The sequence below is a fragment of the Rhopilema esculentum genome, chromosome 16 (genome assembly GCF_057945365.1).
Source record: "Rhopilema esculentum isolate cy_ngs chromosome 16, ASM5794536v1, whole genome shotgun sequence".
NCBI classification, from domain to species: Eukaryota; Metazoa; Cnidaria; class Scyphozoa; order Rhizostomeae; family Rhizostomatidae; genus Rhopilema; species Rhopilema esculentum.
The window spans coordinates 5,747,087-5,766,814 of NC_142830.1; the positions used below are offsets into that span (position 1 = coordinate 5,747,087).

The following is a 19,728-nucleotide window of genomic DNA, read 5'->3' on the forward strand; positions in this document are numbered from 1 at the left end:
CTCTCCAATCCTTTCCTCAACCCAACAAACATTTAACATTAACGGTAAGTTTAGCAGGCATTATGAAGTAAACAATGGCGTTTTATTTTTAATTCCAGATCATACCAAACTTCTTCTTGGCTAATCCTCACACTTCAGCAACATTTGCGACGATTCTCGTAAAATTTCTTCTGAAAAAACTCGAAGATATGGGAAGTATGTGGTGTTTTTATTAGATTTGTTCACTGTTTTAAACAAAATATTTTAGAATTCTCCCCCAATTTCTTTATTCTGTTTCAAGCTTGAGTTTGATTGGCGAAAATAATCGAAGTTTGGAAAGGGATTGAGACACTATTACTTACACTTTGTCATTTTCTGTTCGCAGTTAAATCCATCACTGCGATTAAAGAGTTTTAAAGTTATTTCTGATTTATTGACTGGATGGAAACTACTCTGTTAGTTATATAAAAAGCTGTTTAGACGGCAATAGTATAGTATCTTGATATCATGCTTTCATTGTAGCGAAATCGGAAAAATCAAATCTTTATTTGAAGTTATTCAAGCTTGTTTTTGGCTCAGTTTCACTGTTTGCTCAAGATAACGAACAAATGCTCAAGGTGAATTCATGCTTTTCCTAACTTAATTCTCAAAGCTACCTGAAATATTGTGTGTAATTGTACCTGAACAGTCTGTATCTTTGCTTTCACATTTCCTTTCACGTCCTCCGATATTGATCAAATCCCTTAGATTATTAGTCATGCTAAATTAGGGATATTTGAACAGACAGAGGCCCTTTATTCCCCGTGTTCCTCCTCAATATGGATGGTCGATTGAAAAGTAGGGAATGAAGTGTGTAAATCCTTAATACCCCTCCCATGGCATTGTTTTAGCTTAGTCAAAAGACTATGACCCGTTTCTCAGCAGTCTGTCTTGTTCGTGTGGGTCATTTTCAGAATTAATGCTCATATTCCAACTGTTTGTAAATCCTTTGCCACATTTTTTACATCACCAGTCAACCAGGAATTGGCCTCTCGATCTACTGATGTGTTACCAGACCTTTCTGAGTTTTTGACAAGTGATTTAGTAGCAAGGAATGTCTTCGTATCAAGTGCTTTCGTTAAGTCTCTTGAAATATTTTACACATTTTCATGCATAATCATGTATTTGTCAATTAATAAATCAATTCATATCCAGTTTCTCAAACATTTTGCACTTCCTTACAAGTTAACACACGTTGTTATCCAAATGAAAAGTTGTCATTATGAATTGTGGCTTTCATAGCACCGTTTAATTTGTTACAGCCTCATTTGCACGAAATTGTAAATCGATCCATGGAGCTTGCAATGTCTGCGAAGGAGCCCTACAATTATTTCCTGTTGCTGCGAGCGTTGTTCAGGTCCATAGGAGGAGGTTAGTCCCAGCTGTTGTTTTTTCCCGCGTGCCAAATCTTTATTGTCCTTTAAACACCAATGAGCTAGCCCAAGGTCTTGGTATGATTGGAATATTTATCGGATTTGCTGTATTTATGTGGAGATTTCAGAATGTGAGATGGTCATTACTTGCCTGAAAACCCAAAATGGAAATCATATACAAACATAGATGATATTGACTGTGCTTCAGGAGAATTTTATAGAGTTTGTAGCCATTTCCATCTGTCTTTCGTGTAGGCTCATTCCTCTTCAAAAAAGGGACAAATTGTCTGCTTGAAAATGTTGCCCTTTAGACATGAAACCTGTAATTTGCAGCTTTAATTCTTAAACATTTTGCTGTTAAATTATCTCCGTTAAAGGCATTCGAAAGTTTCTATCCTCCCTTTGAAAAAGTTGCTTGGTAGCAAGATGTTTGAGGACAATCTTGTTTTCTATATGTCTACAGACCCTCAACAAATCCTTTGTTTTTGGTAAAGTCTTAAAAATAACGCCTATTTTTTAAACTGATTATTTAGACTGAAACCTTGTACCTGCCTGTTAGACTTGTCTTGATAGAAACCAAACTTTTGTAATGACGAATATGTCACCATAGTAACTTTATTTAGTTAATAAATTTGTCTTCCTTTTTAATCATTTCCTTTTTTATTTTGGAGCAATAAGTTTGCACTCTAAATTTTACCGAACCGTCAAGAAAAGAACCTAAATTATTTTTTGATCATGTTTCTCAGGTCACATAAAAGTTTCTTCGCACACACATTAAGAAATTAATTTTGTTGGATTTCCTTACAATTAAACTATGAACAAATCCTATTTTTCTCGATGTGTGGCCTTCTTTTGTCAAAACATTTGACAAGATGTGGATTTGTCTAACAAAGACAAGCATACCGATTTCATTTGAGATTCGACGAATCTCAGACTAAATTTACCTCAGCAAAGATTGCCAAAAGTCTGGTTTCCCTTTGTATTCAATGCTTGCAAAGTAGAATTTACATTGTGCCAGAGAGTTTTGTGGTAGTTCCAATTTTAATGTGATGATCCTGCCCTGGATATTACCCAAAGAGATTTCCTTGTTTGTACCTGGGAAATGAAATTTTCTGAATGCCTTCGTGTAAAAGGTTTGAAGAAAACAAATGGAAATCTTGTTCATCTCTATTTAACCACAATCTGGGAATATTTCGATAAGAGACAGTATCGCCAAGGATATTTTATATAATTACCACCGCGAAATTAGAAATGCTATTTTTATCCTCAATCCAACAAAAATAAAAAATTCAAGCTGGGAGGTCATTTATCAAACGCTAAGCGCCTAAACATGATAAGGAAATTTAATAGCAAATCTCATTTAAGTGAAGTGTTAATAGTATTTGTCGTGGTTTTTTCGTTGTATTTTGATTTATCTTCGGCCCGCGTCGTTGGAATTTCATGCGTTGTTTTTTTGATGCACTGGAAACTTAAAGTTCTTGCTGTTATAACCATTTTTACGGCAGAGATAGAACATAGGTCACCCTCCCTTTTCAATGTTTTGTTTTTTGGCATTAACTAAGGATGTTTTTTATTTGAACATATTTTTCTTTCAGAGTTTCGCCATTTTTCAATCTTTGCATGCAATTATTTATCATCGCCAATAACCTTAAAATACTTCTTGTTCTCGCATTAACATTTAGCAACTTGAAGAATTATTTCTTAAATGTTGTCTTGTTACCTTCTAATATTAAAAAACAGTTTTAATTATGCCTCACTTTTTTGTTACTTGATTATCGTTGAAAATTCAAAGTACTTAAATAAGCTAACTCTCAACCAACTGCCAGTTCTCAGACGATTAGTTTGAAGGAACATTCCCTAGTGAAGCCTCTGATAAGCTGCTTACAATAGTCCTTTTTAGGCCTGTATTTGCAGTCTTAGGGTTTTCCCTTCCTAGACTTAAAAATACACAAACACTTTCATTCAAGTTTAAAAATTTTGTTTCAGGGAACCATGATCTGCTGTACCAAGAATTTTTGCCTTTGCTGCCAAATCTTTTGCAAGGTGATTCGATTTTGATTTGTGTTATATCCGTTGTCTTACATGACATGCTTCATTTCCAAATGAATGAGATTTGTAATAAGATGATCCAAATTTTAAAAGATTTTTTATGGTGTGACCCGTCTCGTGTGAAACCGAAAGTATTTTGTAGAGATAGTTTGGATTTTGTTCTGCTGTTTTCCGGGGGTCAAACTTTGTCCGGACCATACATTTTAGAAATTCTGCTAGACATTCAACAACAAATTTTTTGTTATACTCAAACGATACGGTGGAGTACAAATAGAAGGTTGGCAAGTTAATTCTAGCTCATCAAGTGTAATTATCAAATGAATTTTAAGGAAGATTTTTGCTGAACCAACAAAGGAGCAATGCACTGGGTTACGCTATCTCTTATGTTTGGTTAATGCTAGAGTCAATCCACCAAGACTTGTATGACGATAAGACCAGCTAAATCTGTTCTACAGTGATCAAGAGCAAGAGCAATACTTAGATAAATTGAAAATGAGGCGATAGAAAACAGACCATTTCCATTTTCTAAGACGAGGTCAATTGGAGCAAAGCAAATCTTAAATCGTCTCATAAAGCGAGATCTCATAGAAAACAGTCTTTTAACGGGAATCATTTCTCAAAACACTTTATGGATACTTTGCTAGCAACATCGCAACGTTCACAGAAAAGAGAAAATCGACCTAGGTGCTTTGTAAATACCATCTTAGACAGAGCTTAATTTTACATCTTAGGTAGACCTCAACCTTAATGAAAAATGATATATTAAATGCTTGTTTGAAATCAAATTTCGAAGCCCCTTTTTGACCTTTGGTTTTTTATGAACCAGCGGATTAATCTTGTCAGCCTAAATGCGAAAAAAAGCTCGAGGTAAATTTGGAAACTTAAGAAACTATACCAGCTCTTCAGTGGTTAAGTGGTGAACAAATGTTTGAATGGATATCATTGCATTGAAATTCATGACTAAACTTGAAATAACAGCAATCTGTGACTTGCTTTAAGTTTTACCAAGAGGTGATACTCAAATTTATTGACCTGTCCAACTTCTAGTCCAGCTAGGTCATCATGGAAACTGTAATCAAATATCTAAGTTATGCGATAAGCTTTAGGACTTCATTGAACAATCTTAAGCTGGGATCATTATCAAAGCCAAGTGGAGTAGGTCTTAGAGCGTTCCATGTTTCTCCACATAAGCTTAAAAGAATATATGTACCCCTATCTCAACACCATTTCATTTTTTGTAAGTACAAGACTAACCATATTTTATTTGCAGCTTATCCCAAGATCCAATGCTAGAAGTTGCCTAAAGATTTTTAAACCTGATACAGATCTTGCTAAAACCCTTACGCTACTGTAGCTCAAATATGTCATTTTTCTGTCTTCCAAAGAAGGTCATGGCGAATCATATACAGGATTACCGGAGAGATCAGATGGATCTTTGTGTGAGAGAACTTTCCAGGAATCACTCCCTTAGTTAAAACCCCTGTTTACTCGTTGCTCATAAACTCTATTTATGTAAAGCCGTTTAGATTGAACCTCACGGAGAAAGTCACAGGTTTTATAACATATGGTTATAAGAGCCTAAGTAAAAAAGGTTGTTTTGCGGAAGGAAGGCAAAAGCATTTGCTCCCGTCGTCATGGAAATTACAACCTATATTTTTATTTCATTTAGCATTTATTTCAAATGTTGACATGTTTGCTTTAGTTGCCTAAAATAGAATTCGCTAATGATTTTCTATATTTTGTTGGTAGGTTTAAATAATCTCCAGAGTGGCATTCATAAGCAGTACATGAAGGATCTTTTTGTTGAGCTATGCCTGACTGTTCCTGTTAGACTCAGGTTAGTGTTGGCCTTAGCCATTGTTTTCGAATATGTTGTTATCTCTTGCATTAAGGAGGTGAAAGCCAGGTATTTCTTGATAATTGTTTTATCACGTATTGCTTCTCATTTTTATTTCTTATTAGTTTTCAATCTCGAGTAAGATGTTGCACAGCAAGATGTAGTGCAAAGTTTGATCTCTCAAAAAATATAAGCTTCAGGGGCCTTTAGACATCAGTAAATCCGTTCTGAAACTACGTTCCCCCGTCATTGAGAGCATGTTGAGCCATTGGTGCATCAGCGCAAATCACTCAACATACCATGCACCACTTACAGATAAAAAGTACTAGCGGAAGCTAAGGAGAACCCCGACTGTAATTAATTTTGGGCAGGGAATGAACAGGAAATGCCCTCTTTTCCCACAATTGACCGATGCATCAGTCATACCAAAAATCATCAAAGCCTAAAATGTTTAAAGTAATGCCCAAAGGCGGAAGAGGCTTTGATGGTGCTGAAAAAGGGAAACTGCAACTTTAAGCATTATACCAGGAAACGGAAACATCATATAAAGAGAAGCAGAATGAGAGCGGGAGGGTTGGTGAAGAACGAACAACGTGTAGCGAGTACGAGGCTTCCCAAGCTAAAAGAAACCTACCCAATGTTGAAAACTTAAATACCCATAGTTCAAATAAGGGAATACAAAAACTATAAGACTACATAACTATTTCATTACAAAGCCCTTCTGATACCAGGAGACTTTCCAGCATTACCATAAAGCAGGCGCATAAAAGTGTGATCAAACGTGTCATAAAAGATGGTTTTGTTCAAAATGTTTTCTTAAGCGCGTAGTTTCATAGGATATTTTATTTTCTAGTCAGTTTATTTGTACCATCATATGTACAGTGACTCAGGCAGTTAGAACAGGAACATTATCTTGTCTTAGCCCTTTCTCTGACTCTGTTTAGAAATACAGGGCACGGAAAAAGTTATAATTTATTTCACTTCAAATCGACCAAAGGCAAGTCCTGTTTCTACGATAAAAAGTGACAATCAAAAGATGGAAGATAAATGGTCTGAGTAGCCTTTACATTCTTCTTCATATTTCATGAATAGCATAAAACAGTGAAGTAAATTTAGAAGGCATAATAATCCGTGAGATCTTTCAGTCATTCGTCAGTGAAGATTTTTATTTATAAACTCTTGGAAGTGAGTTCAACCCTCTAATGTGGTGAATTCTTGTCATCAAATTGTACTTAGGTGTAAATGCGATGAAATCGTATGCAACTGACGTCGAGAAGCGTACCAGGTACTCAGTATTATCACCCTTGAAACCGATCAGGTCGGGAGTAAATTCCTTCTCTACTTGCCTGTGTCAATGCCACAGAGCTTATTTACAAGATTATGTGGGATAATTAGGAAGCTTTGAGCAGGGTTATGCTGGAAAAGCCATCATTTCTGACCTGAGAAATACCATAGGTTAACTGATGGCTCGCAAAAATGTGGAACATGAACAGCATTTATCTTTTGCTGAACGGAATGTTATACTTTTTTTCGTTCTTTAATTCGTTTGTTGTTTTTTTATAAACAAGGCCCTTAACATTAAGTTTATATCTATGCAGCAAAATCAAGTGTCTTTATCGAAAATTTGTTCCTATGTGGAAGCATGAAATAAAATTCTGAAGCAAATTTTACATGAATTCAGAAAAAGGTTCACAACACATAACAGATGGTCAATTATGACAGGATTGTGTCGAGATTTACGCTTCAAATAGGTTTTAATAGCCTGGACAACTTTGCCTTTGAGACTTATATTTAACGTCATTTCAAATCACCACTTGTCCAACCTGGAGTCTCTCAGTTCATGTCTCTAAAAACTTGTGGTTGAGCTTTTCAAATCTTGTTTCTGACAGGGGTTTTTTCGAATCATGTGATAGAATCTCTCAAATCTTGTTTCTGATAAGGTTCTATGTGAAAATTGAATGTTAGTATTTCAATTATTCTTTCGTCAGATTCACTTAAAGGATTGGTGTTTGTTGATAAAAAGATAAAGGGGTCTTCGTCAATGTACAAGTTACATGTAGGGTCGTACAAAACCCGCTAATTGGGTGGCGACGCGGAAAGATTTTAATCATACCCCTTATTGCTAGGGACTAATTCCGACAATGTCACATACTGTTGTTTTGGTAAATCTTTTCTTTACATTGTTTACATCTATATACTTTATCTTAAGTTTGTTAACAAGATTGATGTGATATACGGTAATTCGGTTAAGGAAAGCTTATCAGTTTTTTCAACAATTTCTTATGATTGCTAGGACTGATACCCAGCACACAGTATTAAGCATATTTCCCATGATCATCTCCTATTGAGAGGGGTGTTCGTAAAGCTCTTTGTAAGCAGCCTTAATGGTTAGTTTCGTGTCCCAAGTTTGCTCATTTGTTCATAAAAGTAGGCCCCATTTGTAGAAAATTGTTGTATTTTTCAAACCATGTAAGTCATTTTGAATTTTCCTTGCAAGGAACACAATTCTCAGTCGCATCAACACCTGTTTTCACATTGTGTATAGGTTGTTACTTTTTGTTTTTTTCCGTATACACTTGTATGCTCATTCTAAGTTTTATTGACTTTCATCAAAAAGATAAATTCACGAGCAGCAGTGGAGATTTTTAAAGATTGTTTCAACCGTCACTTATGAAACTATATTTAAATTATTCAAAGATTTTTGTTAGCATTAGGTTAAATACTGATTATTTTTGTTGTCAAAATTTTTTCTACATGCATAGGAATTCATATGATATTAAAGTGCGATCATCTTAACAAATTTATCTTTTATAATGGCATATACCCATGTGTGTACATAGCCATTAAAAGAAACTTTTTGATTTTTGGAGAATAAGCTCCAAAGCGTTTTTCTGGAATAAGAGTTCCTAATTTCGACGGTTATACTAGGATTGGGCTGAAATAAGCCATTGTATCCAATTTTTTGAAATATATTTCATCAGAGCACAGAAAACATGATGGCCACATTGTCAATAACTGCCAATAAAATTAAAGAAATTAAGGTTACAATACCCACACTCCGCCTCGATTTAATTATTTATTTGAAGGTCTTCAGATATTAACGGCATTGTCCTAAGCAAAGATCGATCGCCACGTTACTCGAATTTTATTGGCCTACTTTGTAAGAATAATCACCACTAACATTTGGTTCTGTTGTATCGTTCAGTTGTTTTGTAAAGGAACCAGTACATATGGTTGCAGTGCCGTCGGAATGAAATTCATATTGGGGGGGGGGGGGGGGGGGGGCGCTGCCCATTGTTTTCCTTCTCGTTCAGTACACTGTTATAAAGGAAACATGCAACAGCTTGACAATTATTGGGGGGCTCCAGCCCCCCCTCAGCCCCCCGGTTCCGACGGGCCTGGGTTGGGGTTCTAAGAATGCATTTTGATTTAGCAGTGAGGTTGAGATCCACTGGGATGATCATAGCTAGGCAACATGCACACTGTGTTTGACTGTTTTTCAGATCACATTGCCTTAAGAGGATAATGCTGCGTTGCATCCCTGGCCCTTACCGCAAGTTTGTTAAGATCAAAGCATTGATAGTATTATATGGGTTTGTGATTAGAATAACCGACAAGTTTGGCGAGGAGAATAATATTTTCATTCAACCAAAGGGTTTCGCTTTTGGGTGAGGAGAATATTTCATGCTTATGATTCTACGAGAGCGAAAAAAATTTGGAATTGATATCAATGACTCTGAAGTATCTTCCTTGTAATGCCGTGATTTTAGTTCTTACTTCATATAAAAATGCCTACTTTCGCATCAAATAATCTTACTTTCGTATCAAAAAATCTTCCATCAACCGCAACCCACATTGACAGCTTGATGCCTATATCTTTCTCTGCACGGCGAAAGATATGTCTCCTCAAAAGCCTTTCTACGTAGCTCTCTGACTGCCCGCTGTCTACCTAACCTAGCTGATCACTAATTTGAAATCCGGCTTACTTTTAAACGAAGATAAAAGATGTATCTTCTTGCTTGCTATCACAATCTTCAAGAAATAACTCAAAATATTTTATTTGCATACCCTTTTTAAGGAAGATAACTTATGCTCGTATTATACATTTTATTCAGAATATATAATTGATAGTCATATAACTATGTACAGAGATTAAAATAAATGCTATCTTTCTACAGTTTATAGTCTGCGCACTGGTTCCAAAAGTTTTCTTACTTAAGAATGCGACATTGTGATATACATTGTCAGTTCTCGAGCAGGGCTGAATGAACTAGTGGTGCAGATAAAAAGCTTGTATCTTTTGGTGTAAATGCAATCATCTGGGCCGTGTCGCAATCATTCATCAATAATTGTGCAGTCACTCATCGGCTGGCGTTCCAGGTCCCCACGTGCGCTTATCTCCTTCTTCCAAGCAAGACATCGTTGCATCGTCTCTTTGAATGCATGTCGAAATGCTGGCTGCAATAGTGCGTAGATGAATGGGTTGCAACATGAATGGAAAAACTGCAGCCACTTGAAGAAGATGAGCAGGCTATTCACTGGGGCACATTTTGTGCATAAGCCAAAGTAGAGAACCATACTGAAAAAGGGTGCCCAACACAGGAAAAATATGACAATTATAGCCAGTACTGTGTACGCAAGCCGGAGATCTTTCAAGAAGCGGTTGCCACAGTTTGCAGCAAGCTTAACACGCACGTGGAAGATATAACCATAACAAACGATAATCACAGAAAGTGGAATGGCAAATGCAAGAATGAAATAGAAGATTGCAATCATTTTTGCGTCCATGACTTTTGTGTACATGGCTATCTTTGGGAAAAGCAGTATCACAGCAACAATCCATGGTATTGGCAGTAGTTTCTTCATTGATTTCTTATTAGCCAAAGTTCTTGCATGAAAACTTGGGGCTACGATTGTAATCGCCCGTTCCAGACTCATAAGTGTCATGTTATATATGGAAGCGATGCCACAGAAAATATCAAAGCAGATGTATACTGCATAGAAATATGCCCCGGCTTTGTCCCTATGCAGTGTCTCCTCTGCAATGAAAACACAGTAGGATGGGATGACAATCAGTCCAGTGAGCAAATCTGCAACTGCCAGAGAGAAGATCATTAAACTGAACGTTGTCCGTAGCTTGACATTTCTGTACAAAGCAACACAAACCGTAAGATTTGAAGTGACGGCCGTTACTGCAAGTATAGACAAGGCAAATATCCGCAATATGTCTTCAATTGTCAGTTGAGCCATGGCAAAGATTGAGTGTTTCGTCTTCTGAAACTTTCCGAGAGCTCCTAACTCGTACGCTCCTGGAATCAATGTGCGTCTAATGAATCAAAGACCCTGACTTGTTTTTACACTACGCATCTGTCGTATGCGGTTGTTTTTGTAGTTCATGTCAGCGCATCTGACGGCTTATGACGGGGGTGAATGCAGGTGTTTCTCTGACTGCCACTCCGCTTGTGATATGAATGAACTGGAGATAAGCCAACCCGATGAGTACTACGAAATGTAAGGTAATTAGCAATCATTGACCAGAAATCCAGCTCAACGAGTCTCAGAAAGAGGGCGTTGTCGGTAGCATGTTTAATCTTATTATTTTCAAGTTTAATAGATTTAATAATTTAAATTGATTTACCGGAGATCAGCATTTCTCGTCATTCGTGTACAAAAGATTGAGGAAAACTCCAGCACACCCTCGCGAAAGAGTAGTTTTTGCAAACTGGGTGTGAACAGGTCTTAGATATAATAATTTTCCGAGTGGAAGTTAAATTGTCCTACAGACAATGCTTCTTAGGAAGGAAGCTCTCACGAGAATAGATCTGGCCGGTTCCCTTAGCAAGAAATGAAATGATAAACAAAACACTAATCATGGACTTTTCTAGCTCGAATTTTCTTAGCAAGCACAGAGCAAATGTATTAAATGGAAAAATATTTTTGGTCCGCTATGATTCACACTTTAAAGAATATCGCATATTGGAAATCTCAGCTATTGCCATATAATTTTTCTCCTATTGCCAGGTTTTCTCTTTTTGTGTCCTTTGTCCACATTGTTCCTTATATTGCTGCTCTTTCACAAGCTCAATGCGGAAGACTGAGCAACATTGCTCGCATTTTATGCAAAATTAGGGTAAAAGGGAAATAGTAGTTCCTGATAAGTTCCTCTATGATCTACGTTGGTTCCTGCAAAAACTTTTTGATAGAGTCTGATAATACGTCGTTCCTTTATGCTGAAATTTAGTTGCAACACGGTAGGCTCTCATTTGCCTTGTTATGATGCGTTCAAGTAATCACCCCGTTCAGCCTATCATAACTTTACTAGTATGATATTTCTCGATTTCACCACTGCTTGATTATCCAATTTTTCTTTTTCCTTGACCTTTTCTTGACGGCCAGTTGCACAGACCGTGACTTGAGTCCATTGTATAATTTTTTGTTACTTTTATCTTCAGACCACTAAGAAATTCAAGATAGAATACAAACTTTGTATTCTAGAGAATTTTTTGTTGGCTGTAGAACAACGGTGTACCAATGCTTCTGTTTTCTGTCTCCCGAATCTTAGTTTATTTTCACCCCCTTTGAAGCGCAATTTCTTACAATTTTTTACAATTGTGATACTCTCTGTTTGGAAACTGATCTTGCGCCGTGTTGCGTCACGTCTCCGCCTCAGATAATTCAAACCATATTCTATGCTCCTAACCAAGATATCCTCCTTAATAAAAGTTTTGCTATCCACATACATATCGATTAAAGTGCACAATTCACAGATCCCCTGTTCATTCATTCGTCATTAATAACATTGGCTCATCCATGTAAAAATCTTTACAACCTCAGATAATTTAGGTCAGACACTTAACGTATTTCCTGCTATAATGCACAGTCATTTATTTGGGCGGGGCCGCTGCTTGTGACATGTTGGTTAATGCATCATACTGCGTTGCTAAAAGTCAACTGCTTCTAATTTTTAGCCCTATTGGGAATGCATACCACTTGAATGGAACATTATTCTGGTGAAAGTGTCGCTTAGCAACATTCATAGCTTTTCCTGCAAAAGAGGCTAGGGGAACATACGCTTATTCACAGGGCTTATAATATTTAGAGAACTAGTCAGTTTGCCCCCGCAACAGTTTCCGCAGAAACTCTGTAAGAAAATACGAGATGCTATCCAGCGCTTCCTTGACACTTTCTTATCTGTCTGGAGCCAAAAATGTGAGATATGGTCCAAACCATTATCGCTTGGATTTTCACGCCGAATGACGCGCCAACTGCGACCACAGCGTCAACCTGGAACTGCAAGATGGCACATCAAGGTCGATTTTCGTGAGATAAAGTTATCCTTCTAACCGTCGTGCGCAGTGGTTGTGCATAATGACGTAACTCTATTCACGGAGGAATCCTTTTCAAAGCAATAACAGGACCTGTAATCTTTAAAAGTGAGGTCGCCATTGATTTGCATCTCCAAACAACGAACAAATATCATTTAACCCCGAAATTTATGCTTGATGATCGAAGCCTTTTACACGAAATCTCAAGACAAAAAATCGTTTATGGCACCCACCAGTGCCCCTGTTCAAATATTTTCTCTCTTGATCATCCAAGAAAAATCACAAATGAAAACAAAAAATAGCTAGAACCCCCGATAACTCGAACATTTGCTAGGTCGAGCTGAAACTGCATCCCTCTTGCGCAATACTGTTCTTGAAAACAAAACCTTTGATAACTCGACATTCGTTACAACAAACCATTTTCGACTCCTTTTGGGATATTTTCTAGATAACTCGAGTTGGTTTTTAGCGAGCAGGACAAGATAACGACAATATCTTAATCATACCAATATTTTTTATTTATCGAATCAAGTTGCTGTTTTAAAACAGGAATAAATTTGTCAAGTCCTGTAGTTTGCAGACTGCAAGGAGCTACCAATCACCAAGGCTTTGGCGATGCATTTGCTTCCAGATGACATCGTTGGAGAAAAACTTATAGTTTTTGCTAAACGTCCAGTATCTCCTTTTATAAGATTACCAGTAATATTTTTACCATTTACGACATATGCCACACAATTATCAACAAGGTTTTCAAGCTCACAACGAACATCCAGTTATTAATCTTGCTTTGGAGTCCAAATATTTTTTAATCTGTTGTGTTTTTGATATGGATTTCAAGAGTTATCGTAGTTGTAGAGAGACCGGCAGTTCATTTTGTACACATTTCGCACCTTTTTTGAAATCCACGCCTTTTTTAATTGGAGCACGATCTATGAGCGGCTATATTTCAATCTTTTGTTTCATTCTTTTATTATTTTGTTGATGTTGTTGTTGTTCACATGAAAAAATTCCCGATAACTCGAACTATTGGCTGCTTTTACCTAAAGTTCGAGTTATCGAGAGTTTTCTGTATGTTGGCTAAATCGGCTGCCGACAAGGCACCTTAAGGCTGGTGATCGTGCTTTCACCAAGGAGCCCCTTCCCTCTGGAACAGACTTCCCTACTCAGTTACAGCATGCAACACTTTAGAAACGTTTAAAACTTATTTGAAGACACATTTATTTAGAAAGTATTTTATTGAATAAATTGTTTTAACTTAGATTTTAATAAAAAAATTGTAAACTTTTACCCCTTTTTAACATACATTTTAAATTAGACTTCATATTTTCAATTGTAATGTGCCTATGAGCCCTGTGGATATATGGCGCAATATAAGTGTTTTTATTATTATTATTATTAAGGCACTTTATCTCGGGGTTTCTTTTGAGATACAAATCGAGAAGTTCGGTCTTTTTTGGTGCCGTGGATGTATGATAATAGTGCCGTGGAGACTAAAGAGTACCAAAGTGAGACGTCATAAGGGGTTTATTTTTAGAACTTTCAACTATCGACCAAATACTCAGGCAGAATCTGAAACTCTTTCATCCAAATTTTACCATACATGTTTTAATGATTGCTACTAGAAGGCAATACTTTATAAAATCAGAAAAAATTGTATTTTTTGGGAGCACTTGTAGAAGTCTTTGGTCTTATGAGCCACCCCGTCTTCGAATAGTCGAAGACCATGCGCATCGAAGTGAATTATTTCTGCGCATACTCTTGCCTTTACAATGACAGCCAGCAGAGAGGTGTGCTTATTCAGTAGTTACTGGGTAGACGAACCAACATTTGTGCGAAAGTCCGTTGGGTTGAAAAGTTTCGTATTATATGTGCCTGCGCAGTTAAAATCGATGACGTTATTTTCACATCGCATGTGGTAGGCATATTCATGACAATTATAGGAATAAGACAGGCTCGAATCAAGAGACAAAGAAAATTTAAAGAAAACATTGTTACGAAAAGAGTGAGAATGAAACTCTTGTTCTTAGCCCCCTTCTCTTATTAGCCCCCCTTTTCAGAAGGAAAAATTTAATTAGCCCCCCCTCTCAATTTAGCCCCCCCAAATCAAATCGCATCAAATCAAAATTCACATTATGTCTCTTTCATTAATCATGGGTCATGTTAGAGCCTTTTACCAAAATTGCAGGCCATTGGTACTCCGAGGGATGAAGTCGACCTTTTCAAATGCTCGATTTCAGAAGGCGAAATGGCCCAAGAAGATATTTTAGAATTATAATTGATAACGTTGACGATGACAATATAATTGATATAAAAGATTTGATGTTTTTATTTCGCAAATAACAAAAAATTAGTTTACCAATACTAATGATTTTTATTACAAAATATTTATTAAGCCCCCTCTCTCAATTTAGCCTCCTCTCTTATAAGCCCCCCTTTTAAAGTGCTGAAAAACAATAAGCCCCCGGGAGGCTAAAAAGAGAATTTACGGTATATATTGTTTTGATTAAACGGTGTGAAGCACCACCAGATGTTACTACAAGTCTTGCTGATGCATGTTATGCATTTCCTCTATAGCTCAGAAAAATTGATAGAACAAGTAGTTTTATCGAATAATTTTATCGTATTCCATACTGTCGAAACCGCTGTGACGTGACATATGATTATTCGAATAAATATGGTTATATGAATGAAAAAGAGAACAACTACTCGTTGATTATCTGTCATCAGTAAGAAATTTCTCTCAGGACGTTGTTTGCCAAACCTATGCTTATTGCCAATTTTTTGTCTTTTTTAGTTCCCTTCTTCCCTACTTGCCGATGCTTATGGACCCTCTTGTGTCAGCTCTAAATGGAACGCAGACCCTTGTTAGTCAGGTTTGTGCCGTAAAACTTTAAGCATTTATACCGAAACGAAGAAATCATATTCCTACGTTGATTGGTAAAATTTATTTTGCAAATGTGAAACCGGCTGTGAAATCGCAAACATAGTCAATGCTTCATATAAGCAAATTGTAATAAAATTTGACTGCGATATGGCCACGTAAGTACAGTACAGGCTCTTTCATCGTGAAAAATGAGTTTAATGACGTCGTCATTTTGCCATTCCATAAAGAGGTAGTTTGTGCCTGTTTATATGCTGTGGGCTGGCCCGTCTATCCAGGAAGAGTGGGTTGTTTACACAGGTGGATATTCAAACTATCATTGGTCGATTGCATGCGCGATTCAAGAAAAAATCACCTGGCTTAACTGAGCCAGTTCATTTGCGGGTGTTTGTAAGAAATCTTGATCTCGTTCAAGCGATTTCAGCTACCTTGTCGTGTAAACACAGTTGAAAGAGAAGTTATTAAAACCAGTTAGGTTTCGACTCAACCAAGTTTAAAGATCTCCTTAGGTAATTGCGAAGCGTCTTTTTAAGTTTGAGCGTGCCGATAATGTAAGGTCAAATTTAAAACGTAGCCCTAAGCCCTCGAAACTAGGTGTCATGTTATAACTCTTTAGTGCGAGTTGCTTACCGACTCTGTTCCAAACAGAAACAATAACTCGAGCTTTTTATCCACTATTTGTTTTTATTCAGGGATTAAGGACTCTTGAGTTGTGTGTCGATAATCTTCAACCGGATTTCTTGTATGACCACATCCAGCCTGTCAGAGCCGATTTGATGCAGGTGTGTTATGTTGTGCCTTGATCGTAGTCTTATCCATAATTTAATAAACATTCGGGTTTATTGTGATATTTATATTTCTTGAACAAATTTGTTGTTAATCTTGGTCTGTCATGGCTTTCATTGTTTTGCAAATGACATCAGAAGAACTGTCTCATGGAAAACAGAAGATGTGGAGCGCAAGTTAAAGCATCCAATTTAGAGACTGTTTCAAGGAATGAATGACGTTCAAAAATCTTTGACAGCTGACCCTAGATGTTCAAAATTCGCAAATCTAAAACACCTTTTGGTCGTTTCTCACTAACTTATGATTTTTGAATAGTTGCAGCCAGATTACGAAAAATTGCCTGCCTGGAATTTTTTAAAATGTCCCATTATTATTTCAAATGATAGCATAGAAGAGCGCCGTGTTTTGCTTTTATCTATAGTCGAAGTGTGGTTATATTTCAGGCTTTGTGGAGAACTTTGCGAAATACTGCAGATTCAATTGCACATGTTGCGTTTCGCGTCCTGGGAAAATTTGGAGGTGCCAGCAGACGAATGCTAAAAGAGCCACAGAAGGTAGTAGAAATTGTTTGTTTTGTCTTCGTTGCAATATAATTCAATTTGCCATTCGATCCAAAGAATGATTAGAAGTCATGCGTGCTAAAGACATTACTTTTTCTATTCAATGAGTTAGATGTTTTATCACTTTAAAATTGTTATCCTTGAGATATTTGTCTTTACTGACTATATTTATTATTTATATTCGTATATATAGATTTATATAAGGACAAAGTACAAACTTAAGATATATTTTTTCATCGTTACTGAACTGAATTCCTATCGTGATCGTGTTAGAAAATTTGTTTATTTTGTTAAGACAGATCCGTCACCGACTCTACATTCCAGATTTTTTAATATTCTAGTTTTCAGTTTTGACATTTTGCGCAGGTATTTTCGTTTTGATTAGTACTGAATACACAATTATGCTTGCAGCTGACATACAATGAAAGCGAAAACATTGGCCCGTGCATCTTACTATCATTCTTTGATGCAGATGTTGATGTGTCTTTGCCTATTGCCAGTGTAAGTAATCATGAATTACAATCATGTATCTTCATTATCAATTTGTTAATCTCAGTCAATTCGAATAGTAGCTAATCATCTATTTTTATGTGTAACCAATTACCATAAGTAATCGCGTGTTATCTCAAATAATCACTAGTTGTCTTCAGAGATGAAGTCAAAAAAGGATTACAGATAGTAATTAGAATTGATCTTTTTTATAATCATACCTGACCTGTAAAATTAATAGATGTATAGATGTATATCGAATTTTCAAATCTTATTCTCTTCTTCATAACGTTTTTCAAAGTGTTTTTACAGTGTAATAAAAAATTATAACACTTTCCCGAAAAAGCTTCCTAAACGAAGGAGTATATTTGCATAACTTGATTTATAAGCTTACTGAAGAGTCTCACTTATATTACAATACAAAATCACAAACTCCGTTTACTCTCTGATCCTTTCGAGTTGTTGACGCATTGCCTTTTTAGGTGATAGAGCGTGCTTGCAATGTGCTTAAAACACCGAAACCAACCACTACAACGACAAACCAACAAAGCAACACGTTTGACAATACACCATTCTACAAGCAACAGTCATGGCTTATTGTCAAGGTTTGCCGCAAAATACAAATTCTTTCAGCATCATTCAGATATTCCTGTATGCTTTTTTTATTTTTTTTTTAAATTTACGTCGGTACTAAAATTAGGCAGTTCAAATCCCTATGCGAAACGACATTTAACTGAAAATTTCTAAATATCCTGAGCCATCCAATCTACCAAATAACGATACCTTTCAAGGAACAGAAATAAGACCTTGCTCTATGCTTTCTTTAGATTTTTGTTGTGCTTAATTCGTGAAGTTTGCTTAAAATAGCTTTTCACCTTGATTTCAAAGCTATATCTGTTAGTGATGCTTTGAAAAGGCGCTTGCACCTTAAGGTCTTTTTTTATTCAATTTTATGACTTTTTTTCTTTAGTACTTCATCATTGCTGCAATGTCACTTGAAGATTCTACAGAATTCTTAAACGAACTTCTACTGGAGCCAGGGTAAACACCATTAATTGTGAACTAAAACTGCCATTTTCTTATAAATTATTTATTAATATGAAAAAGTTACTCTTTTTTAAATTGATGAAATTTTAATTTGATTCTAAAGTTGCAAAAATACATTTAAATCTATATGTAAAAAAGTCAAGAAGAAATTTTTGTTTTGTCTTTGTTGTGCACTAAATACCTATTTATCTAGTGCTATTATAGTTTATGAATTTTTCTCACTTCGTTTCGACGAATTGCAACCCTTTTCTAAGTAGAGTTCTATTTCATCAGCTATTTTTTATAACTTGACTACGATTCCTATAAAGGTTCAAAGACAAAGACTTGCATGCAACTGGAAAGCCTCAGGTTGCAGCATGTGCTGACAAGCAGTCGCTGAAAACACTACAACAGGCGCTTTCAGGAATGCTTTGTGAGTAGCTAGACAACTCAGAATAAATCTAAGCTCTCAGGAATGCTTTACTAGTTTGGGGTATGAATCCCAACAGGAAATGTAATAAATTGAGTACTCTGTGGTGAAAATCAGAGGTGTAGTAGACATGGGGCTAGGAGGGTTGCATCCCCTCAAATCACGCAATGTATATAGCATTTCAGGCTCCATTCGGGCGATTCTATCTCAATGAAGCAACCATACTTGGGCAAGACCCATACTATGACTCCCTAAACGTTTTGCGTCCGCTACGCCAATGGTAAAAGTTTCTCTTAGGTTGTCTGCTGATGTCTGATAGTAGTATTTCCTATTAGATCTGGAAAGAGGATCTACAATAGGGAAATGTTAAAGAGGTGATTTTATAATGATTTAAGTAGGTCGTTTTGATATGTATGAAACTTCTTTCAATTGCAGTTGCTGCTGCTACTTCCGAGTTGCAGAGTGAATCACTCCCCTTCATGTCTGGAATACTGCGACAATTTGCGCTTGTTACAGTGACTCAGCAAGCTGGTACGCTCTTCGATATTTGTCGTTATCTTTTATAACTAAGGAATAACGCTTACAAGGAATTCAGGATGCGTATGTTAATTATGCGAATGTGATTTTATATTCGATGATCACGACTTTGTTCTTCTCTAGAAAAGATCTTAAACCACATATCAGGTCTTTTCATTCAAGATTTCTTTTAATTTATTTTCATTTTTTCAAAAGTATTAATGGTAGTTTTCATTGTTTATTGCAGGCTCGTTTGCATTGATTTCTCAGAAAAGGTAAAATTTGGTTCAAACTATTGATTCAAAAACCCGCCAGACCTACAGACTGGTTTTGAGGAAGGATTTTTATTACAAACAAAATTTTATATCATTGTTCTTTTCTTCCAATTGTTGGATATATATAACTGATATTACATAGAATCACAAGACAGAGAATCAA

General features: G+C 36.3%; 2 protein-coding genes across 2 annotated transcripts in view; one reads left to right on the forward strand and one right to left on the reverse strand.

The window, feature by feature from the left end:
• LOC135682065 (transformation/transcription domain-associated protein-like) overlaps positions 1-19,728 on the forward strand; it is a 66,432-nt gene that overhangs the window by 14,600 nt on the left and 32,104 nt on the right. The window contains exons 27-40 of the mRNA XM_089112980.1: positions 99-195; positions 502-596; positions 1,281-1,389; positions 3,378-3,434; positions 5,190-5,277; positions 15,397-15,475; positions 16,176-16,265; positions 16,713-16,823; positions 17,241-17,330; positions 17,801-17,923; positions 18,289-18,359; positions 18,674-18,777; positions 19,210-19,305; positions 19,538-19,565. Coding sequence (XP_088969106.1) covers positions 99-195; positions 502-596; positions 1,281-1,389; positions 3,378-3,434; positions 5,190-5,277; positions 15,397-15,475; positions 16,176-16,265; positions 16,713-16,823; positions 17,241-17,330; positions 17,801-17,923; positions 18,289-18,359; positions 18,674-18,777; positions 19,210-19,305; positions 19,538-19,565 — 1,238 coding nt within the window. The remainder of the gene's footprint in view (positions 1-98; positions 196-501; positions 597-1,280; positions 1,390-3,377; positions 3,435-5,189; positions 5,278-15,396; positions 15,476-16,175; positions 16,266-16,712; positions 16,824-17,240; positions 17,331-17,800; positions 17,924-18,288; positions 18,360-18,673; positions 18,778-19,209; positions 19,306-19,537; positions 19,566-19,728) is intronic.
• LOC135681861 (histamine H2 receptor-like) lies at positions 7,851-10,856 on the reverse strand. The gene has a single exon (XM_065196487.2). It carries the CDS (start codon positions 10,525-10,527, stop codon positions 9,613-9,615), a length of 915 nt encoding a protein of 304 aa, XP_065052559.1. The 5' UTR covers positions 10,528-10,856; the 3' UTR covers positions 7,851-9,612.

Excerpts from the sequence above, each read along its gene's own strand:
- LOC135681861 (XM_065196487.2), bottom strand. The coding sequence starts at position 10,527 with ATGGCTCAACTGACAATTGAAGACATATTGCGGATATTTGCCTTGTCT.